At 53.3% G+C, this 24,442-nt stretch overlaps 1 protein-coding gene across 11 annotated transcripts in view; it reads right to left on the reverse strand.

The window, feature by feature from the left end:
- The window catches only part of ERICH1 (glutamate rich 1), a 107,571-nt gene that overhangs the window by 26,564 nt on the left and 56,565 nt on the right, over positions 1–24,442 (reverse strand). For 3 of the 11 annotated variants that reach the window (XR_013397016.1, XM_077942904.1, XM_015144675.3), the window contains one exon: positions 21,139–21,612. The exons of 1 other annotated variant lie outside the window; for it this stretch is intronic. Coding sequence is in view for 3 of the 10 variants with exons in the window: in XM_077942904.1 (XP_077799030.1) it covers positions 21,539–21,612 (74 nt within the window). In the remaining 7 variants the exon portion in view is untranslated. Of the gene's footprint in view, positions 1–4,517; positions 4,974–5,649; positions 15,461–15,795; positions 16,323–21,138; positions 21,613–24,442 lie in introns of those variants that run through there. 7 more of the 11 variants (XR_013397014.1, XR_013397010.1, XR_013397017.1 and 4 more) reach the window with 5 other exon arrangements.

Below are 24,442 nucleotides of genomic sequence, written 5' to 3' on the forward strand. Positions count from 1 at the left end.
GACATTTTGCAGACTGGGGATAGGACTGTCACGGTGACGGGGGCACTGATGGTCACCAGCGTGCAGGGCCCTGGGTCGAAGCCCTGCCCCTCCTGCCCCTGCTGGCTGGGCCCTGGCAACTCCCCCAACCCCCACACCTCTGAAAACCACATTCCCACCAAGCCTTCCTCAAGGGATGGACTTGGTCTCCACGTCTGTCTGGGGACTCTGACCGGTGGGATGGCGTCTGGAACGTCACCGAGAGCCACCCGCGATTTCGGGAGTTTGTGGGATGTGGTGTCAGGCACGGGGCGGCTCCCCAGGGCTGTCTGGACGGTTATAGACACAACTTCCTCTTGTCTCTTTTTATTGTAGTGAGGAAGCAGGATTCAGATTTGAAAATGAAGTTTATAACTAGATGCTATACTCAAGATGATAAGACACATGACAGAAAAAGGAGGCACGGACTGAGCACCCGGAGAAACACCTGGAATCGTGCCCCCAGTGGGATGCAGCCCCCTGAGCACCAGGACAGGGCCTGACGGGGCAGGGTAGGCGCTCCAGGAGTCCTGTGGGCTCGGCGAGGGGGCGCCTGGGCTTTCTCCAGTTGATCTTACATTTTAAGTAGGGACAAAAATCCGGGAAGGTGTCTGTTATGAGTCAAGTCCTGGCCTCATGGGGCCACTGCTGCAGGAATCACTGTGTGGCCTCCTGGCCCCGTCCTAAAGCGAGTGCCTGGCCTCCTGCTTGTCTGGCCCCATCCTAAGGTGAGTGCCTGGCCTCCTGCTTCTCTGGCCCCGTCCTAAAGCGAGTGCCTGGCCTCCTGCATGTCTGGCCCCGTCCTAAGGCGAGTGCCTGGCCTCCTGCTTGTCTGGCCCCATCCTAAAGCGAGTGCCTGGCCTCCTGCTTGTCTGGCCTGCGGCAGGCTCTGGCTTCGGGGCTTCTGCGGAGGGCGGCTCCTTCCTCCTTCCCATGTGCTGTGGCCGTCGTCTGTAAATTTCAGTCTCTCGCTGGGGCCCACAGGTGGTGTTTTCTGGCTTGTGACCCAGAAAAATTGTCAAAGTCAAGGAAGATTCTTTAATGAGATGTTACTATGAAAGAGGAGCTTACTCATGATAATCAAACAGCACAACTCACTTGTCAGCTAAGGCCACGCTTTCCAGGCCGAATTCTGTTCTGGTAGATGCTTTAAGTGTTTCATTTTCATTTTGTTTCTAATGAGAATGTAATGTGACACAAGGCTAACCTCCAGCCACAGACACAGAGAATCACCTGCAGCAGGTTAACGGGACCCCAGTGCCTTCCAGGCGCTGCATGAGTGGCGTTCAGGGCCCAGCTGCGTCTCTCCCTCTCTGCCCCAGTGTTGGTCTTAGGAGGAAAACGTCCAGCCTGACCCGTTCTATGACACACGCGTCGCTCACCTGTCCAAACACTTCTCTCCCCGCAGCGGGTCTTGGGGCTCCCGAGTGGACCTGGGGTGAGTGGGGCAAGGTTTACCGGCAACGCCCACACGTGCGTTTCGGGCTCAGCCCTGCACCCACTTCCCAGAAGCCCAACACGTGCTGAACGCTCGCGGGAGGCCGGGCCCCGAACACGCTGTCCGCTGTCTCGGAGGCGGGAGCCACGGGGCCCAGGACCAGAAGAACTGAGATCCGCCTCCTCCCACGGGCTGGTCACGGCTGTAATCTCTCCTCTTTGCTTTCTGAAAAATGAAATGTTTATCAAAGGCCTGAGTCAGGGTGAGGGGATTTCAGAGGCAAATTCCACACAGAGCCGTGAACTGAGCTTCATTCACCCCGGGAGGGAGGCGGGTGCGGCCCCTGGCAGGGAAGGCCCCTTCCCCTCGGCTGGCACTGAGTCTGCGTTGAGCTGAGCTGTGACCACACAGATGCGCTGTCCCTGCATCGGGACGCACCTGCAAGGAGATCCCCACCGGAAATGGGCCTCGTGGACTTTGCCCCAAAACGATTTCCTGTTGTTGAAAAAACTTTCAATCTAAATTTGAAGAACACATTAAGTATATACTTTAAAAATGATAATAATTTGGGGTATAATACTGAAGAATTTTAAAAATCTGATATTGTAAAAAAGTACAGTCTGAGGTTATTTTGAAAATTTGCTTTCTGATATTCTCTTAATAGGAGCAAACCTGGGTTGATCTAAGGAATATCTAGAGTTAACATAGTAGATCTAATAAATATCTAAAATTAACATAGTAATATAGTACTTCTATATCGTTAGATATCTCAGAGTTAAAAAAAAATAAAACTCAAATCTGGGGCTTTAGCAGTCAGTGGATTATATACCTGGTACTTATTGTTCTCTATGGCTATCGTCCTACTATTTTTTAAAGAATTTGAACAAAGTGTCAACTAAAATAATTCACGTGGTAGTAATAAAAATTTTTTTTTTTACTAAAAATAAACCTTTCAATCTAACTGTCCCCCTGAAATTACACAAGCAGGGTTTATTCTGGTATTTTTAATGTAAAAGATGATTTGATTATTTAGAAAACAGTGCATGCCTGAAGCTGTGCTTGAAAAGGTAAATCTCTTGAACCTGACGGCAGAGTCGTGCTGTCCTTGCTGTCCCCCCAACCCTCCTCTTTCTTCTGAAGGAATTCTGTGAAAGACTTGCAGCCATCCTGCCGTCGTTCCCCCAGCGCTGACCCAGTCCAGGGCATGGCTGACCGTGGTGTCAGGGAGGCGACCGTGGAGGCTTGGGAGTTGGCGGGAATTTGAATTTCTGTAATTTCGCTTTGCTGCCCAGGCTGGTCTCAAACTCCTGGAAGCAATCCTCCCACCTCAGCCTCCCAAAGTGCTGGGATTACAGGCGTGAGCCATGGTGCCCAGCCCAGAAATCTGAATTTCTAGGACTTTCAGCTCCTGGTATCGTTCACCGCAGCCCCAGCCCTGCTATCCACTTCACGTCTGGCCCCCACTGGCTCCTTCTGTTCTGAAAGGGAACCGGTGCTAATTGGGTCATCAGGCATTTCTGCACGTTGAGTGCCACGTCTGCACATCCGTGAGATGCACTGAGATGCATGTTTTTGGCACTGGCTGCTCTCGTTTATCTCCAACACGCAGTTACTCCAGGATGACGTGCAGTGGAGAAACACGGATTGTTTAAAGCAGGAGCTGTTGTAATTCTTTCTCTGAAGGTTTGGCATTGGCCTTGCAAGATGGCGGCCATCATCAAAAGTGATCAAAACTCGCTTGCTCCTCAGCAGAGTTTTAATGACGTCTCCATGAACCAAATGTTATGAGACTCAAGCAGGAGACCATGTTTATCAAACCGGCTTCCCATTGTCACAAACTAGAGTGACTTTGAGAAAAACTGATAGAGCGATTCAAAAGCTCTAATTAAAAGGAGAAAAAAGAACATTTTTCCGTGCCTACAGCAGCCATATGTATTCAGGGTGATTCTCTGTAGATTAAAAAAAAAAATGATCCTACCAAGAGTAACAATTTAAGTCCTTGAAAAATCTTTAGCTCTCACAAAAATTGGGAAATTTGCCTAAACTGGTGTTTAATTAAATGCAGAACAGAAATCCATTTTGGAAACTGCATTTTATTCCCAAGTAATAAAACTGGCATCGGGGGGAACTGATGGAAGGTGCCAGGCAGATGAACTACGTCCTGACAGCACCAGCCTGTCCTTGGGTTCCGTGGCCGAGCCCTTTCTGTGAGGCTGGATGCTGAGGGAGCCGTGCAAGCCGCAGCCCCACTCTCACTGAGGGCCGCGTCCACGAGGAGGCGTGTCAGAGCCCCGCCTTCCCCTGCCCCTGCACCTGCTTGTCATGAAGAAGACGGCAAAGGAGGGCCTGGTGGTGCCTGCTGTGAACAATGCAGGCGACACGTGACCTCTGCAAATTCCCTGCTGGTGCCTCCGGTGAGTGTCCAGTGAACCCGGTGCCCCAGGGGTGCAGAAGTGTGCCGCCCACACCCGGTCATGCTGGGAAACAGGCTCATCCCAGAAGTCACGTGGCAACGCAACTCACGTCAGTTCATCTGTGCCGAGGGCCTACCGAGCACTCCAGGTTCCTACAGGGTCTTCATTTAATCCTTCTCAAAATCCCGTGAGGGAGAGCGTCATCCCACTGTTCAGGTGCGGACGCCAAGGCTGAGCGTATTGGGGTAGCCTGTCCACGCAGGCGGTGGGAGTCGTGCTCAGGCCCTCGGTGTGCCCTTGGCGGCGGTTACATGCCCTCTTTCAGAGACAGGTGGGGTCATCGTAACCGTTTCTGGATCACAAGGGGGAGGGATCCTACCTCTCAGGAAGTGAGTCCTGTCGTGCCACTGGTTGTCTCTGAACCACAACTGTTACTAACAACGCGTGAACCTTACCACGTGGATGCTGAGTCTGTGTTCTTAATGAAATCCAGAATTAGGAAAAGAGGAGGGTCTGGCAGGAGTTTGAATGAATTATACGACACTGGACTTACACAAGGGTCAGGAGTCTGAGTGAATTTTACCTTGGCACTGGACCTACACAAGGGTAGACATTTGTGTGTAGGATAATTTAAAAAGGACTTGCAATTTGAAAATAAATGATTATTTTTATTTTAAAAGGACTTGCAATTTGAAAAGGAAACAGTGAGTAACACTGGGAAGGCAGCAGATAGCACAGTGGGTCTGCTAGGAGGGAAAGTACAAACGAATGGACCCTTGGTGAATGGGTCCAGGCGACCCGGGAAGCTGTCTGGCAGCCCCCATGGGGTCAGGCCGGCCCCCTCTCCTGGATGAGCCCCAGAAACGCTCCCCACCGTCTCCCAAGGTGACATCCTATGGCTGCTCCCAGGACTTCTCTGTGCTATCAGGGAGTGTCATCATCAGGGGAGCTGCATTTGTGGGGTAACAGGTTCAGGGGAGACGGGGCCCTGCCCACGGGGCCAGCTGGACTCTGAGTCTTTCAGTCCTGCTCTACTGCTGGCAGACGGTCTCTCCCTGAGGCTGAAGCTGCTTCCCTACAGCCACGTCACAGCACTCCGGCTCCTGGGAGGAGGGATGGGAGACGGGTAGATGGGAGGAGGGATGGGAGACGGGTAGATGGGAGGAGGGATGGGAGACGGGTAGATGGGAGGAGGGATGGGAGACGGGTAGATGGGAGGAGGGATGGGAGACGGGGACATGGGAGGAGGGATGGGAGACGGGGACATGGGAGGAGGGATGGGAGACGGGGACATGGGAGGAGGGATGGGAGACGGGTAGATGGGAGGAGGGATGGGAGACGGGTAGATGGGAGGAGGGATGGGAGACGGGGACATGGGAGGAGGGATGGGAGACGGGTAGATGGGAGGAGGGATGGGAGACGGGTAGATGGGAGGAGGGATGGGAGACGGGTAGATGGGAGGAGGGATGGGAGACGGGTAGATGGGAGGAGGGATGGGAGACGGGTACATGGGAGGAGGGATGGGAGACGGGTAGATGGGAGGAGGGATGGGAGACGGGTAGATGGGAGGAGGGATGGGAGACGGGTAGATGGGAGGAGGGATGGGAGACGGGTAGATGGGAGGAGGGATGGGAGACGGGGACATGGGAGGAGGGATGGGAGATGGGTAGACAGATTTTTCATAAGGGCCTGGCCTGAAAGTTGCAGCCTTTGCTTTCCCTGAGGACCTCACTGGCCAGAACAGTTACATGCCGTGCGCACCTGCAAGTTAAAACTCACCGCCTCAGTGAACGGAGGAGGGCGGAATGGACATGGGGACGATCAGTTTCTGCCACAGCGATGGAAACGTACAGTGTGGCCGATGCAAACGACGGCAGGTCAGACAGCAGCTAGAATCCACCGTGAGGGGCACAGACAGCAAAACATATGTGCATCTTAGAAACAGGCTGTGAAGAGACCAGAGACAGCGAAAAGCACAACCCTGCTCACCTGAAGGCTGCTGTGGCCTGAATGCGTCCCCTCCCCAGAACGTCAGCCCCTTCACCGTGGACTTCCCAGCACCCAGAACTATGGGAAATACATTTCTTTTCTTTACGGATGAACCCGTCTCGGGTATCGTGACAGCAGCCCAGCATGGACTCTCACCATCGTCCTGTGCACTTTAATGGAAACCACTCACATCCACACGTCAGGCCCACGGCAAGGACGCTGACTCCAGGTCACAGTAGGGGAGGTGCTGGGGCCTGTGGGGCTCACACAGTTGTGTCCCAAACTGGACACAAATCACACAGCTGCCTGTGGCTGAGGTCACCAGAGGAAAACAAAAGCAAAAAAAAAAAGTACAGCAGACATCTGAACAAAAGGGGTTTTTAATCCCAAGTACGAAGCCAGGAAGGAACCTGCTGGTTCGGTTCTCTGCTTCGCTCCAGCGTGCACTCCGTGTGAACTCCGTGTGAACTCCGTGTGAACACGGGGCAGCCCTGTGGCCACCGGCCTGGCCCCACCACTGCCAAAGTGCATCTTAAATGCAGAACAACAAATCATACTTCCATGTTTTGCATTTTGAAAATACTGGAAAGAAAGCTCCTTTGCAAGTGATTGAAACAGTTATTTTATATTTTGATGACTGGGCAAAAGCCACATTTCAGAGATGAAAATTAAAAAGGAAATTTAACAATTGCATAATGATAGTAGATTCAAATATATAATACTGGGAATCTAATTTTCTGAAGGCAAAATGGAGAGCAGTTCTGTCATTTCCCATAAATCTATACCCAGGACATTTTCCTGCCTATAATCTCTGCATAGTTTTGAGTGGATTAGTTCCAACGGGTGTGTTCAAGGGTATTTGCATACTAGTGCAAATATGTTACACTCAGCAGGGTGATTTCCCAAATTCATTCAGATGCTATTATTGATAACAGGATTTTCTGTGGAACTGTGTGCCACTGTGGAAGGGCTGATCTGAGTTACTGCCTGTACAGACACAGATGCACTTTATTGCCTGGATGAATTTAGACATGGGGGGCAGGAACCTGAGGCCAGGTTTTCCTCCCGTCCACCAGCATCTACCAGCATCCAGGGAGAGCAAGAGACGGCATATCTGTACCAGTGGAGCTGTCTTTAGAATAACCAAGTATTTAGTTAAAATAACACATACCTATTTCTTTGCATTTCACCCTGAAAACAACAAGAATAGAGTTTGCAAAAGGGGTTTTACGCTCGGAGTGTGGTAAACTGGCTTCTTGGCTAAGAGCAGGGCTTTCTTTTATTCTGTGCCATCCTCAAGGTCAAGCACAGAGAATTCCAGGGTGGGTGTATCCTGTGCATCGTGGAAATGCTCAGAGCCCCTGGCCCTGGGGGGAGGGTCCACAGGGGAGAGATGAGCCCTGCTGTCACCTTTGTCAGATGTCAGGACCGCACCTCTCCCGAGGGTGGGGGGAAGGGGTGCCAAGCGCGGGCTGCTCTGAGCTCTTCCCGCAGGAAGGTGGGCTCAGATCATGAAGCAATCCCCTCAGGAGGCAGGAGCAGGAAGACGGGGCTCCAAGGCTCTGTGGCCCCTGGCCGAGCAGCGTGACCATGAGTCCTGGTGCTATCAGTCCACACGAAGACAGAGCAGCTGCACAGGGCGGACGGCTCATCAGAGCAGGTGAGCTGACAGCTGGGCGCCAGCACGAGCTTTCCAGGAATCGGTGTCAGGGCTGGGAGGAGCGGTGGCCCCAGGTTGGGAGGAGACGTGACAGGACTAGGCCTGGGGAAGCGGGTGCTGGGCCTCAGGGGGAAGGCGGCAGCTGCAACATCCGACACCCAGGGCGGCGGGGCCTGAGCACCCCAGGACCAGGCCAGGCAGGGGCGGCCTCCCTGCTGAGTAACCCGGGCCACGTGGCAGCCTCCCTGCCGAGTGACCTGGGCCAGGCAGGGGCAGCCTCCCTGCTGAGTAACCTGGGCCATGTGGCAGCCTCCCTGCTGAGTGACCTGGGCCAGGCGAGGGCGGCCTCCCTGCTGAGTGATCTGGGCCACGTGGTGGCCTCCCTGCTGAGTGACCTGGGCCACGTGGGGCCTCCCTGCCGAGTGACCTGGGCCAGGCGGGGGTGGCCTCCCTGCTGAGTGACCTGGGCCACGTGGCGGCCTCCCTGCTGAGTGACCTGGGCCACGTGGCGGCCTCCCTGCTGAGTGACCTGGGCCACGTGGGGCCTCCCTGCTGAGTGACCTGGGCCACGTGGGGTCTCCCTGCTGAGTGACCTGGCCACGTGGGGCCTCCCTGCTGAGTGACCTGGGCCATGTGGGGTCTCCCTGCTGAGTGACCTGGGCCACGTGGGGCCTCCCTGCTGAGTGACCTGGCCACGTGGGGTCTCCCTGCTGAGTGACCCCATGTGATCTGGCCACATGGGGCCTCCCTGCTGAGTGACCTGGCCACGTGGGGTCTCCCTGCTGAGTGACCTGGGCCATGTGGGACCTCCCTGCTGAGTGACCTGGGTCACGTGGGGCCTCCCTGCTGAGTGACCTGGCCACGTGGGGTCTCCCTGCTGAGTGACCTGGGCCATGTGGGGCCTCCCTGCTGAGTGACCTGGCCACGTGGGGTCTCCCTGCTGAGTGACCTGCCCACATGGGGTCTCCCTGCTGAGTGACCTGGGCCACGTGGGGCCTCCCTGCCGAGTGACCTGGGCCATGTGGGGTCTCCGTGCTGAGTGACCTGGGCCACGTGGGGTCTCCCTGCTGAGTGACCTGGGCCATGTGGGGCCTCCCTGCTGAGTGACCTGGGCCACGTGGGGCCTCCCTGCTGAATGACCTGGGCCACGTGGGGCCTCCCTGCTGAGTGACCTGGGCCACGTGGGGTCTCCGTGCTGAGTGACCTGGGCCACGTGGGGCCTCCCTGCTGAGTGACCTGGCCACATGGGGTCTCCCTGCTGAGTGACCCCATGTGATCTGGCCACATGGGGCCTCCCTGCTGAGTGATCTGGGCCACGTGGAGCCTCCCTGCTGAGTGACCTGGGCCACTTGGGGCCTCCCTGCTGAGTGACCTGGCCACGGGGCGGCCTCCCTCGCTGCGTGTGACCTGCACGTCCCGTGCTTGGCTTTGGGGCACGTTCAGAAGAACGAGGCTGGCAGGCTGTGGTCTTGGTGCTCGCTCCATGCCGGGAGTGCGCAGAGCTGAACGTGTGTTGAGTGTGCGGCTCGGCGTGGAGCCCGGGTTCCTCTCTGCGCGGGAGGGAGCTGCTTCCCCCTCAGTGCTGCCGAGGACGATGCCGGCCTCCGCCAGGCCGAGTCCGCGCTGTGTCCCGGGGTCTGGCTCCGCGGCCCTGTCCACGCCGGGCCTCCCTGTTCCAGCTTTAGTGACGGCCTCAGGGGAGAATGCAGGCAGAGCGGGCTCTCCTTTTCCTGCCCTGGGGGCTGACACCTGACTCACGGATGCCACTGAAAGGGCGGCCCTTGTCGCCTCATCGCTTTTCATCAGTTACCGTCCTCGGCAGGACATGGGCACCTCCTAAAGTGAGAATGAAATGGGCTTGAGCTCCCAGCAGCAGCCGCCCCGTGACTGCAGGTGCCCCCGAGGCCGGCCCCAGGCACGGAGAGGGAAGCAGCCAGGCAGCCGGCCAGGGAGGCACCGTGCCAACGGAACCGTGCCAGCGCGCTCAGATTCCAGAGCCGGCGCCGAGCCGAACGGCGGGAGAGGAGGAGAACGTGAGGCGCGGGACGCAAGTTCAGGCCACCCTGACCCTGAGGAGGTGCAGCCGCCCTGCAGCGCGTGCTGGTAAAACGGTCTCTTCTGCTGTGGGCTCCGAGGCCTGCAGAGCCCAGACCTGACCTTGCAAAGCGAGAGGAGAGCAAGGGGCCGCGGCCACCGCAGGAGGCTTCACCGATTCGTGGTGAAAGGTCCACGTGAAATCCCAGGAGAGCCCAGGAGAGTGTGACTGGGAGATAGATCTGGGGTCCTGTCGCCACGGCGGTGTGTAAACAGTTTACAAATGACAGCAGATGTTAATCAACGAAGCCACGCAGAACAGCCCTCGTTCGTGCACGGTAGAGCTCCAGTCTTGCACGGGTTCAGTGGTTTCAGGAAGATGCGTTGTTGGGGAACCACAGTCCCTGGCTTATCGCACACACTTGCCATGGCTAGATTCAGGCCAACAGGGATACCGCATTCCAGTTAAGTTGAATCAGACGCTGCAAGTCAATGTCAGTTGTTTTGGGCTTAAGTTCATGTCTGGTCCAGCTTAAGCTGTTAGTCCAGGGTTGGGAAGAGAAGTGGCGCTGGGCTGACAGGGTCCTCATCTCCTAAACCTGCCTGATGCTGTGAGGCCCTGGGGTGGGGGGGAGTGGGAAAAGAGGGAAAGGGATTTTGAAAATACTGATTCTAATTTTGAAATCTGTCTTTAAACATATCATCCCAGGGCTCCTTGGAGAAGCAGCTGACCCCAGCTCTGGGGCACGGAAAGTTTCAGGTGAGCCTGGGGCTTCGGGGCCTTCAGAGCAAGAAAGTGCCCTTGGCAATGGGGCAGGTGGAGAAGATGCACGAGCCAGCCCAGAGGGGCTCCCTGGCCAAAGAAGAACCTGGGAGTCCACGAAGTGGGAAGGGGGATTAGGGAGAGAGCCAGAGAGCTGGGGGCGGGGACAGGAGAGCCAGAGAGAGAGGGGCAGGCAGGGTTGGGGGAGAGGAGTAAGGGGAGAGAGAGGCTGAGATGGAGAGGGAGGGGCAGGCAGGGTTGGGGGAGAAGAGTGAGGGGAGAGAGGCTGAAATGCAGTGGGAGGGGCAGGGCATCTCGCTTCCCTTCAGCGGCCACTACGACATCATTGTCAACTCTTTACTCGGAAATCAGTGAGGAAAGGGATTGACTTCAGCAGTTCCTCCTTGCTTAAGAGAAACTGTTTCATCTCCTCTTGATGAGAAAATACCTTTTTCACAGAATGCTTGGTAATAAATGTGGCAGGAATGGTAAAATTAGTTCGACTATTGTGCAACCCAGATGAAGGCACTGATTTAGGAAAAGGCCGTTGACAGTTGCCGAGGCCTCGGGGACCTGGAGGTAGAGCGTCTGCGGGCGCTGAGGCATCTCTGCATGGGTTTACCAGTGACGGCTCTGCAGTCACCTCTTCAGACAAGGGATTGCCCTGGTGCTCCATGCCACCCACCGACGCCTTCCCTGAGCTCACCCTGCACCCACATGCCTCTGAATCCGACGCCTGCAGACCTTACTTCCGGTGGCAGGAAACGCAGCTGGCAGAAGGAAAGGTTACGTGATGGAGGGAGAATCCTTTCCATAAGAGCAAGACTGTGGCCTGGCCCCATCAGTCACCACCTTTAGGGAAGCAGCGGACAGAGATCAATGAGACAACACAGGCCCGCAACCAAATGCAGAGCCCGACTGTTGTTGGCTGCTGGTGGGAAAGACGTGCTGAGGACAGTGGGGAAATCCAAACAGGAACGGAGTGGAGTTGATATCACATAAAGTGACCACGATGGTTCTGCCTGGGATGGTTCTGGCTCACACCTGCTGTTCCGGCATAATTATTAATCCCAACTCATTCACTTTCCAAAGTGTCGTGTTCTGGTGATAATTCCTATGGTCACTCAAAAGCTGGGGAATTGGTGTTAGTTGTCTTAGGCGTGAATAATGGTGTTGAGCTTACAGGGCATCTTCATTCCTAGGAGATGCCTCGGGCTCAGAGAATGTAAGCTACTTGGAGAGACCAGGGGCACACAGCTCATGTGATGTAGAACTGGTTTATAAAAGCCGTGGTAAACAAAACCCAAAAGTGGGCACGGGACTGGAATGGACATTTCTCCTAAGAAGATATACAAAGGTCAACAGGCACACAAAAAGACGTCTGACACCACTCATCAGCACGGAAATGCAAATCTAAACCACGAGGTGCTGCTTCATAACCATCGGGATGATTATCATATACTGTCACAAACCAGAAATAAGTGCTGGGGAGGATGAGGAGGTACGAGCACCCTCGTGCGCTGCTGCTGGGAATGAAAAACGGTGCAGCTGTTGTGGAAGACGGTGTGAAAGTTCCTCAGAAAACGAAACCCAAATTTAATTACTATATGATCCAGCATTTCCACTTCTGGGCATAAACCCCGACCTTGAAAGCTGGCACTCAGCAGGTGCTTGTACACCCACGTCCGGAGCAACATTATTCAACAGCCAAAAGGCAAAAGCAGCACCATGTCCATCTACAGATGATGCAAATGAACAAACAGTGCAATGTGCTAACGCGAACTAAATATGGCCGGCGAAGGATGCCAGGACGTCTACATTTGAGTCCTTGTGGACGAACTGTAACCCACCTTAATAGCAGACAGGACTGAAAACCTAATTCAGGAGTCTGTGCCTGTGACAGTGGCCAAGTCTTGACCAATCCCAGCGGCCATACGTCAACCACGCATAGACTGCCGAGTGTTCAAACTGTTTCAATAAGGCAAACGCCAACCTGGAACCAATGCAGCCATTCTGTACCTCTCTGCCGATTTTTATACATCACTTCCCCCCCTTTTTTTTTTGTCTGTATATTTGTTCTGACCATGAGGCATCCCTGGAGTCTCTCGGAATCTGCGGTGATGCTGGTGCTGCCCAATTCATGAATCATTCATTGCTCAATTAAACTCCTTTAAATTTATTTCAGTTGAAGTGTTTCTTTTAACAAATGGAATATGATTCAGCCTTAAAAAGGAGGGGAGTCGACACAGGCTGTAACACGAGGAACGCTGAGAATGTTATGCTGAGTGAAATAAGCTGGTCACAGAAGGACGAATCCTTGGGGGTGGCACTGAGGAGAGGTCCCCGAGGAGTCGGAGCCACAGAGACAGAAAGTAGGATGGTCGGTGGCTGCCAGGTGCGGAGTTCCTGTCTAATGGGGACAGAGTTTAGGTTTACGAACTCTACATTTTAAAATGTAAATTTTACAGTATGTGTATTTTATCACAATAAACATGTATTTTTTAAGTGTAGTAGACTTTGCCTCAAAAGCCCCAGTTCTTTCAATCTAAATAAGAAAATAATGCAAAATACACCAAAGACTTTAAGACCCTGTTCATCCTAAGGCAACGTAACAGTTCACAAATAAAGGAATAGCTAAGTTAATTGAGGTCCGTTAACTTATTAGCATATTGTGCTGCCGTCAGGATGGACGGCCAGGAAGCTCCTTCAGAAGCTTGGTAAGAGAAAACCTGGAGTGACTGGAGGGGCGGAGTTGGGGGGGCCTCCTCGAGGGGCTGCGATGCTGGGGAGGGCTGTTTCCCGTTCCGGGTGTGGGTTACAGGGGTCTCGGCATTTTGTGAGAATTCCAGGAGGTGTGACATTATGGTTTATGTATGTTTCTATATGGATGTTACACATCAAACAATGTTGACTACACTTTTAAATAAATTCAAAAATTATGGATCTGTATTGGCAACTATGTAAAGACACACACTGAAGGGAAAGATGGAAAGGAACCTCCCACCAGCTACCAGAGATGGCTTAGGTGACATTCCCGAGGCCACCACAGTGACACCCCCCAAGGCTGCCACAGAGACGTCCCCACAAGGACTTGGGCCGACACCAGTGTCCCCGTTGCTGCAAGGGGCGGGCAGTGGTGCCCGTGGTGTCAGTGCAGGTGGATACACCATGGGTCTGCCCCAGGAGAGGACCCCCCGTGGCTGCTGTGCCCCCAGCGGGGACCTGGGGTGGGAACAACTGCCGAGCTGGAGACAGCGTGTCACAACGGCTTTGCTCGCAGTGACCAAATCATCTCGGGCTGGACGCCAGCCCCCTGGGGAGTTGCGCCCTGGTGCTCACTTGAGCACTTTGATTATCTTTAGTAACAAATTCCCTTCAGCCCAACTCACCGCAGAAAGCTGTGGAGAACAACAAAAAGGAAAACCAACCCCAAGTGGTCTCTGCGGAGCCCTGATGCACGACGGGGCCTCAGGCCGAGCCCACACCAGGTCACGCCCCACGGGACTAGGAAGAATAGCCGCGTTTGATTTTGTTCTTCAGCTTCACCTGAGTCTTTCTAACAGCAAGGACTTGGCTGTCTCTAGATAGGAGACAGACACTGTCCAACTTATTCTAAAATTCTCTTTCAGACGCCCTCATGCCACAGGCAGGTTGTAAGCAAATCCAACACGGCACATAGTATTAAGCCTGCAGAGAGGAATTCTGTACGTCAGCACACCCAGGACCATAGGTAACAGGAGTCTCACTTGTTTTCATTTGTCCTGCTCTCACACAGACTTACCTTCTTACCTACGTGTGGGTCTCGTGGTCTGGACGATGGTGCACCGGCACCTGCCCTCGCAGGAGCTCCTCCTTTCTTCTTTGCTGTGGTCAGTTCCTGGGACCCAGGGGCCGAGTGGATCACGCAGCAACCTTCATCACGGGGGATCGTTCTGGGGGCATGCGTGGCCTTTTCTCCGGCTTGCTCGCTCCTTATCTGCATCCATTCTGTCCTCGGCACTCCTTCCTTCTTTCCTCTGTGCCCCACTCCCATTCCACTCGTCTCTCATGCACAGTCACACACAGTAGAGTGTATTATTTAAATACATTCTTGCAGGATTTCTATTGTTGTACGTGCCTCGTTTTTAACTCATGACAATGTTTTTCGTGACACATCCTGTCCTGTCTTACTTTCCCCTCCACGCGCGCAGGTGCAGAGACCACCCATCCACTGTGCTGTTCTCACAGTTACACCTGATCCCAACAGGTCCCTCCCCCTGCCCAGGTGGACACCAGGGGCACCCTCTTCAGCCTCCACAGATGACACACAGGGCTGTCTCTGTGCCTGCAGACTCATGGCCTGAAGACTCCCCCAAATCAGGCTGTAGAGCTGCCCACCAGGCCTGAACTGACCGTGACCACAGCCATTCTCAAGTCCTCTCCGAATGGCCTCGCTGCTGGCACGGTCCTCAAGGGACATGCCCCTCATCCCCATGGCATCTTCTAAACTCCCCTGGTTCCTTTTTCTGTTTTTTCCTAAGAGTCTCCCGTCCGGGTGCTCAGTGCCAGTGGCTGGATCCCCCTTGCAAAGCTGCTCCTCCCCTTAGAAATCCACAAGTCACCTGTGGGGTAAGGTGAGGCTTCAGGACTCTCCCCTTCCCCAAAATATCTGACCCAGTATTTCAGCATCTGGATCATCCTTGTTGGGTTTGGTTATTATTCCCTTGCGGACGATGAACATTTTTCTAATTCTGTCATCTCTCTCTTTGCCCTACTTTTTTGTGAGAAGTAGAGCTTTCTCCTCCTGACCTTCCCCACCTGCCTCTGGTGCTATGGACCACAAACCATGGATTACGCTGCCCTTTGTAATGTGCTGCCCTCCATTAATGACCTTGTTTGCATTGAGGCTGAAATCAGCCAGAGCTCGCCCCTGGGACCCTGTCACTCTGACAAGTGTCAAAGTTTGGGGCTTACTTGCCTCTGGAAATAGAGGACATCCCCACTCACGCTGTGTCTTTCCTGCTGCAGGTCTGGGATGAACATTTCTGCAAAGGGCCTTGGCTAGTGTTGTGCCAAACGGTGCACAGCAGTGGTTCCCAGACTTCTGGCCTCAGGACCCCCTCGCTCTGAAGAGCCCCCCGGGGAGCCCCCCAGCACGCTCCAGCCTAGAAGCCAAAGCAGAAACTTAAACATTATGGATTAATTCATTTAAGATAAACAATACACTCCTTGTATGTTAACTTAAATAATGCATTTTAGTGAAAAATAATTTTTAATAGCAAACAATTTTACTATTAGCAAACGTTTAATAGAATGGGAAAGAGGGGAGTATGTTAATAGCTTTCTCAAATAAATACGGATTTTTTTTATACAACAGCAAAACTCAACAAACTGTAGTTTCTTAAAGGCTGGTTGCAATGTGGAATAGGAAACCATAACAAGAATGGTGATAGATATTGCAAGAGTTGAAGAAAGAAGAAAGAAACACGAAAAGCAGCTCAACAGTCTAAGACAGGTTTATTTTGGAGAATAAACCAGAGAGGGGCTTCTGCCCAATTTCAGTCAGGAGCCTTTTCTCTTAGAGACTAAGGGTATTTAAGAGTTCCGGGAGGGGCAGCTTATCACAGGCTAGGAATGTTTCTGTGTGGAGGACAGTCTTATTGCAGGATTGGAATGTCTCTGGTCGGAGGGGAGGTTATCTCGGGGTTGGCACATCTCTGGTCAGAGGTTTCATTTGTGGTTTAAGGTCATGCTGACATTAGCCATTAGGCTGATGTTTTGGGACTGGATTTAGGCAGTTTCTAAACAAGAACTTACAGTGGTGATGCTTGTCTAAGATGGCGACGCTCCTGCTCCGTCAGTGCAGACTCTGCCAGTCTCCCTGATGGTAAATCCAGTCTGGGTCTCTGCGGGGAATGGCATCATCGGCCACTGGATTTTGTACAGGGGCTTGATTATGGAGTTCATCTGCATGGGTTTCAGCTGAACACCAGGTGCGCCCTTTTTCATTAGGAGTGAGGGTGGAGGCTAGAATGATATAAATGCCATGCCACATTAAATTAAAGGACTGAGTAATATGCAGGAATTCCTTGCGATAATGAGAGGGATTTTCAGAGGAAGATCCCAGATGCTGTTGGATCTGTGACAAATCAGACGTAGAGAAAGGGTCACGAACGCGAGCACTGCCTTCAACCCAGCCACTCCCGGAAGAGGAAGAATGGCAGAGGTGGTTTGACTGGCGGGCGTTTCCTTTGTCTTTAATGTCCAAATGTAAGGCGGGCATCCAGGAGGGCCCCAACCCATCCCCACAGACCACGTTTGAGAGAGTGGCTGGCATAGACCCTTTCTAGAGGCCATTCTTAGCTCCAGCTGCTGCTACCCTTCTTCGTGCCCAAGTGGCCTCTGGCTGGGCCCGTCTTTGGCTCCCAGGGCTGGGGCTGCAGCTGGACTGTGGTTCCTGGACTTCCTCACCCACCCTCAACACAGGGACAGGAGGGCCTAGCCTGGCCCTGTCACCTGCCCCGCCCGGGTAATCTATTACCCGGGCAGGCCTGATGGAGTCAAATGCGAGCTTTAAAAAGAGGTTCTCCATACCAGAGGGTTCTTCTGCCACCCTGAGGTTGGCTGCCAGGTTGGAGGGGCCACAGGGCTGGGACTTGGGGCCTCGAGGAGTGGCAGTGGCCACAGTGTCAGCCGGCAAGGACACGGAGCCTCTGTCCTGTGGTCACAGGAACAACATTTTGCAGGCGGCGTGTGGGTCCACAGAGAGGTCCCCACATGGCTACACCGAATCCCCACCCTGTGCAGACACTGTGAGGCGGCAAATGGTGTCGTTTCAAGCCACTGTGCCTGTGGTCGTTTGTTATACAGAAGAATAAAATTAGTTAATACTTGTTACGATAAAAATTTTAGAATTCAGTTTCCTCCATCCCCGGCCCAAACTGGGAGGGAGCAAGAGATCAAAGAATGGCTGGGACACAGCCTGCCTGGACAGCCACAGGACAGCACTAAGCCCCGCAGCTTCCGAGCTGCTTCTGCGTGGGTTCCCTGGCTTGCTGCTGACCACGAGCGATGGGACTGCTCTCCTGGGCGGTTGCTGGCTCCAGGTTCTGGGGATGCCTCTGCTCCTACCCCAGCTCCTGGACAGTTCTCGGGCTGGCTCCAGGTTACTGGGATGTCTGCTCCTCCACCGGGCAGTGACCTTGGCTCGCCACTCAGCCTTCAGGGTTCAGGCAGTGGACAAAGGCCTAAGTAGCCTGGTGGGGAACTCACTGCACCACAATACCCTGTTGAATAGGTTTTGAGGAATTTCTGACCCCTTCAAAGCTGTACCCAACACTGGTGTGAGGCAGCCGGAGGCACGCTTCTTATGTGGGAGGGGGTGGAACCCATTCCTGCGATTCTCTGAAGAGCCCTGGATGAGAGGATACGTCACCTGGACAGCGCTCGGGGCAAGCGCTGCAGAGAGAGACAAAGCCCAGAACCGACCCTGTGGGCCCTGGAGTTTCCCGAACCCACCACAGTTCTGCCCTGGAGCCGGGCGGCAGCTGGGCCTGGAAAGCAAATTGGCGACGGGCTCGTGCAAGCCCTCTCTTCTCAGGCTCTGCAGACACAGGCGGAGGTCCCAGGGTGCAGGCAGTATTGACGGGCTCAGAAATTCTGTGCTTTTTTTCCTTCTAGGCACAACTGTCTTAATATTAGCAACCTGATGACAATTCCTCATGCTCCTGAGTGCTTCCTTCTCTGCCTGTCTTAACTGACATGGTTTACAGAAAATAAATTACATGAACTGAATGAATATTTTGCACTATTGTAGAAGATAAATTGATTTAATTATTATCTAACTTCAAACTCAGTGGAATAAACAGATTATCATATCTATGCTGGCATATTAGAGACAAGATTTATTTGCTTTTGTTTTGTAGAAGATGCATTTTCCCTTTTGGAATCAGAATGATACACAAAACGAATTAACCCTAAACTTCCACCTGCTCCCCTGTACCCCTGTTCCTCAATATTCTCAGGGTCAGGAAAGTGAATGCAGGAGGTTTCACAAAGTAAAGCCCCACAGGATCACAGAAGCAAGAAGTGAGTCTACAGGGATTCTGTGGAACGCAGGAAAAGGCTGACACATTCCCCACCGCCCCCTGCACTGGCAGGGATTCCGTGGCACCCATAGGGATTCTCTGGAACCTACAGGGATTCCGTGGCACCTACAGGGGGTTCAGTGGCACATACGGGGATTCCGTGGCACCCACAGGGATTCCGTGGCACCTACAGGGATTCCGTGGCACCTACAGGGGGTTCAGTGGCACATACGGGGATTCCGTGGCATCCACAGGGATTCCGTGGCACCTACAGCGGATTCCGTGGAACCTACAGGGATTCTGTGGAATGCAGGAAAAGGCCGACACATTCCCCACCGCCCCCTGCACTGGCAGGGATTCCGTGGCACCCATAGGGATTCTCTGGAACCTACAGGGATTCCGTGGTATCCACAAGGATTCCATGGCACCTACAGGGAATTCCGTGGCACCCATAGGGATTCTCTGGAACCTACAGGGATTCCGTGGTATCCACAGGGATTCCATGGCACCTACAGGGGATTCCGTGGAAACTACAGTGATTCCGTGGAACGCAGGAAAAGGCTGACACATTCCCCACCGCCTCCCCACAATGGCGCATTCACTTGCAGGGGATGGAGGAGGTGGAGATGGTTCATCATTAAAAGACACAAGTGGGACGTTAAGAATAGTAAAATTATGAATTTGCCAATATTGAATTTATTTTCATATTTGCAAAGCATGTGCTATTAATTAAGAAGCATTTAGGCTAGGCACAGTGGCTCACGCCAGTAATCCAGCACTTTGGGAGGCTGAGGCGGGTGGATCACCTGAAGTCGGGAGTTCAAGACCAGCCTGACCAACATGGAGAAATCCCATCTCTAGAAATAAAAAATACAAAATCAGCTGCGTGTGGTGGCGCATGCCTGTAATCCCAGCTACTCGGGAGGCTGAGGCAGGAGAATCGCTTGAACCTGGGAGGTGGAGGTTGCAGTGAGCCGAGATGGTGCCACTGCATTGCAGCCTAGGCAACAAGAGTGAGACTCCATCTCAAAAAAAAAAAAAAAAAAAAGGCATTTAAACGGGAGGTTTGCAGGCTGGTGCCTCTGAGAGCCCAGGTTCCACAAGGCCATGGAGGTTCTCGGTGGAGGCAGGAGTCTGGCTTGGTGTCGCTTCAGCACAGGTTCTTACCATGGGACAAGGGGCTCCTGGCCACTCCCACGCCTCACAGTGACTTCCGAGTTAGGGGAAGAGAAGGGAGGGCAGGGCTGGGCAGGGCGCCCTGCGGATGACCACGGCTCCCCTGAGGCCGAAAGACGGTGGAGCAGCAGCACCTGCAGCTCCTGCCTCACGTGTGGCCTCCCGGGAACGCCCTGTCTGGAGCGGCCTGCGTCCTGTCCTCGGGCGACGCTGGGAACGGTGGCGTCCACTGCCACACGCCTGTGCTCCGGGGCCTGCAACGTGCATCACGCTGGGGACACTGCATGACCACCAGATCCCCGGGGACCGTCTCCAGCGCCAGAAACATCCCTGTTTCACCTGCTTCCAGAAGGTTCCAGCTTGCGGAAGAGACGTCTCTTAGAGGCCTGGAGGGAACTGGCAGGACGGGGGCAGGGGGATGTCAGGGCTTCCTTCCCCTCCCTCCACGCTGCCCACCTGAGCATCAGCTTTGGGCAGGGGTGGTCTGGGCTGATGTTCTGCAAAGACAGAAGTGGACAGCAACCCCCGAGCCGCCACCTCCACCCGTCAGAATGGCCCTGATCAGCACTGGGGGTGTGAGGGGCCCAGCAGCCTGCATGGCAGCCCCTCAGAATGTCGCCAGCATCAGGTGACCCTGCAGTTCCACGCCCCAGAGGAAGGGAGACGAGCACCACACAGCGCCTGGGACACGGATGCTCACAGGCGGGACAGGGCACACGCGGGTCCTGGAAGCTCACAGGCGGGACAGGGCACACGCGGGTCCTGGAAGCTCACAGGCGGGACAGGGCACACGCGGGTCCTGGAAGCTCACAGGCGGGACAGGGCACACGCGGGTCCTGGAAGCTCACAGGCGGGACAGGGCACACGCGGGTCCTGGAAGCTCACAGGCGGGACAGGGCACACGCGGGTCCTGGAAGCTCACAGGCGGGACAGGGCACACGCGGGTCCTGGAAGGCACAGAGGGTTGCTCTCACCACAAACAGGACGAGCGTGGTGGTCCCGGCAGAGCACGGCAAATGCATGTGGTACCCTGAATTATGCACCTAAAAATGACGAAAATGGAGTTTTATGTATGTTTTACCGCAATAAAACTCTTCATAGACAGAGGCACTGCCCACTGCCCTCACAAATGTTGTACCAATTGACTGATGCTTTTTTTTTTTTTGAGACAGAGTCTTGCTCTGCCGCCCAGGCTGGAGTGAGCGGCGCCATCTCGGCTTCTGCAAGTTCCGTCCCCCGGGTTCCCGCCATTCTCCTGCCTCAGCCTCCCGAGTAGCTGGGACCACAGGCGCCGCCACCTCGCCCGGCTACTTTTTTGTATTTTTAGTAGAGACGGGGTTTCACCGTGTTAGCCAGGATGGTCTCCATCTCCTGACCTCATGATCTGCCCGCCTCGGCCTCCCAAAGTGCTGGGATTATAGGCTTGAGCCACCGCGCCGGGCCTGACTGATGCTTTTAAAACTTAGTAATACCAAGAACTGACGACTGCTTCTATGACAAAAAAGAAAGTCAAACAGGAAAAACAGGTACTTGATATGATTCACAAAGTAGAGAAGAGAAAAAAAGAAATTCAACTGTAATCAGACTAAACTAGAACATTTTAATGCCCAGAAAGCTTTCTTAAAACAGAGACTTTCAGATACAAGGTGATTCAAAACTTCATAGAAATATATGAGCTTCAAATGATACAGTTTAACAGAATGTCCATTTTCAATTTTTACAATAATTAGAAAAACAGAATCACGTTTTATGTAGTAATTCAAGACATATATAATTGCAAATCGGTGAAAAATTTCCATTTTACCCCAATTTCTCATCCAAAGCCTCAGATGGCACGTTGCCGATCAGAAACAACACGTGAATAAATAATACAGCAGAAACGTCTTTCGAGTTCCCAGAGAACTAACTCTAGGCCCATTTCACATTTGTCTTTCATGTTTTTTTATTAAAGAGGAGCTCTTCTTAAAGAGATATTCCATTTTAGTCACTGCTCTTCTCAGGGAGGATATGTGTGATCCAGTAACTAAAGAAAGCTGAGATTACTCTGGCATGGTCTGGAAAGCAAAAAACAGAAATAAACAAAAAATAAAACAAAGACAAAAAGAAAAATTGTAAGTTATTATTATGTAGACATGAGCCTTTGGGCCCAAAGTGAACTCCCAAATAATCTAATAAAATGCAACTCTGGCATAAAACCGATGTTGAAAGTGACACATTACACCTGCTAATCACACATTATGTAATCCGTATGGCAACACACTGGCTCAGTTATGAATATTTGTATTTCACTGGGGCATGAACCCTTGGTTCACTGGCTCTATTACACCTGCACTTCAAAACGTTACAGTGCAATATTACAGGTTTAAAATCAGACCTGAAAGAAAACCCACATACAAACTGAAATGAAAAGGAAATAGAAGTTTATGTCAAAGGTGAACAAGTAGAAAAAATTCAGAAGTGGAGCCGTGAGACAACAAAGGACCACGTGGTGCCCACGTTGTGAAACCAGGGCTGCGGCAGCACCAGCCAAAGGCAGCCGAGACACCACATCGCGACACCACAATCACCCCTGATGTTACCACAACCCTCAGGGCTTGCACAGGGGGGGCTGTGGCTCTGACCTCTGAGCCCGCCGGTCCCCAGGTCTGACCTCTGAGCCCGCCAGCCCCGGCTCCGACCTCTGAGCCTGCCGGTCCCCAGGGTCTGACCTCTGAGCCCGCCGGCCCCGGCTCTAACGTCTGTGCTCACCGGGCTCACGGCAGGACACTGGCTGCCAGTGAGGGCTCTCCCCAAAGTCAGGTTTTACAACTTGTCAGAGCACCAAATGCTGCACCTAGAATCTGCTGCTTCTGAAGTTTCCAACCACAGAGAGCCAAGCTACAGACCACAGAAGCCCATCCATGCTCCCCGCCCAGGCGGGCTCCATCCCGCCCAGGGGCAAATTGCCTGAGCTCTGGAAATCCCCAACAGTCGGGATGATAAAAATCTAATTCCCTCACGGAGGGTTAGAGGAGGGTGACAATCCCCAGCCCTTCTCAGTGCATGTGCGAGAACACTCAAGGAATGGCGGCTACTACTGATGAGGAGCGTGTGTAACAAAACGTCACAGACGCGGGGGAGCTTCGCCCTGACGCTGGCATCCCAGCTGAACGCAGCCCCCACGACTGAGGAAAAGTAACTGCTGAGCCAGAGAAGCGGGAGAGGAGACACGATCGGCGGAAAACACCCACACCTGCTTTTAAAATGTGATTTCTGTGCTCATCCTATGGAGGTGAGAGACACAGTGACTAATTAAATTCCTAAGCTAGTATTATGGAAAAAACCCTTAATTTCAAAAACTATATGCCAAGTCTGCATTAAACAAATACAATGTGTGAAAACGAAGCTTCATTGTTTATACAATTTTATTTCATAAAATAGCTTGATGTAGAAAAACCGTAAGCACATATCCTACAGAACTCAAAGGAATCCTTTCTTAGAGAAAACAGATTCCTACACACAGTTTAGTTCTATCAGTGGCTTGACGTAAATGTGTGTGTATACAAAACCTGTCCGATGAGTTTAATATAAGAAACCAATTGTTTTAATATTGGGGGTTCTGCTAAATTCTTCTGATGCAAAAAAGAATTGCCAAAACTCTTTTGGTGCATGACAGAAAAGCCTCAAGTGTGAGAAACAGAACACAAATTTAAAAAATTAAAAATTTAAAATTGCTTACTTTCATCTCTCATAAAAATCTCCTACCAGTTTAACATAATAAAATTGGCTTTTTTGCGGTTTGAGATAAATCTTATCATGGAAATCTAAGTTTGTTAAGTACTTGCTGTAAGAGGCCTGACGACCAACCAGAAACAGAGATGCCGGCCTGGGGCCAATGCCGCCCTCTCTTGCACACACAGGTGCCACCTTCCCCGTGGGGCTCCTCCCCTCTCCTCCACTGTCGCCCGTGGGCCCTGCGTCCTCCTCCAGTGTCGCTTCTCATGACAACTGGCCACGCTCCTGGTGGGCGTCTGTACTCACTGTCCCTGATCTCTCTCCTCCCTGCACTCCGGGCCCCACGGCCCTCTTGAGCCTCAGAACCCGAGGTCTGACTGGCGCCTGCATAGCCACCCAGCACTATGCTCCGGGCAGTGCTCTCACCTCAAACCCGATCCTTCTGGGAGCTCCTCCTCCTCCTCGCAGTGACCTGGTCCTCCCAGTGCCTCGCCGGCCACTCGGCAGCTCCCACTGGTTCTACCTCCACAGTCCAGCTGCCTAAGCCGTGGCTGCACCTTGGTCCATGCTGCAGGCCCCTCTCAGCAGGTCCTCAGCAGCACCCACCTGGTCTCCATTCTCCATGCCCTCCATCCAGCCTCAAGATAATAGCCCAGAAGCCTCACAGCCTCCAGGAACCTCCTGTCTCTGCGTAGAAGCCCACAAGGCCGCACATGCCCAGGGTCCCATGTGCCTGGTCCTGTCACCTCTCCCCCTTCTGAGACTCACTCAATGCACCTGGCCCTGTCACCCGCATCCCCTGGTCCAGCCACCAGGCTCCTCCCATGTGCCTGGCCCTGTCACCTCTCCACCTTCTGCACCTTCTGCGACTCACATCCATCCCCTGGTCCAGCCACCAGGCTCCTGGCAGCTCCCCAAACACACGGGTTCACCCACCTCAGCGCAGGTGCACTTGGCTGCAAAAACACCTCCTCTTCCCACTCCTCCACAGCCTCATCTCCAGGATCTACCTGGAGCTCTACGACGCATCTCACCGTGTATCTGGCTTCTTGTCCTTCTTTTCCAGCTCCTCAGCCAGGGAGCGAGTGCCCCAGGGTGGGGTCCCTGCCAAGCTTCCTCAGTGACAGGCTCCACAGCCCAGAGCACCATGCAGGGCAACACACAGCCAAC

The sequence above is a fragment of the Macaca mulatta genome, chromosome 8 (assembly GCF_049350105.2).
Source record: "Macaca mulatta isolate MMU2019108-1 chromosome 8, T2T-MMU8v2.0, whole genome shotgun sequence".
Taxonomy (NCBI): Eukaryota; Metazoa; Chordata; class Mammalia; order Primates; family Cercopithecidae; genus Macaca; species Macaca mulatta.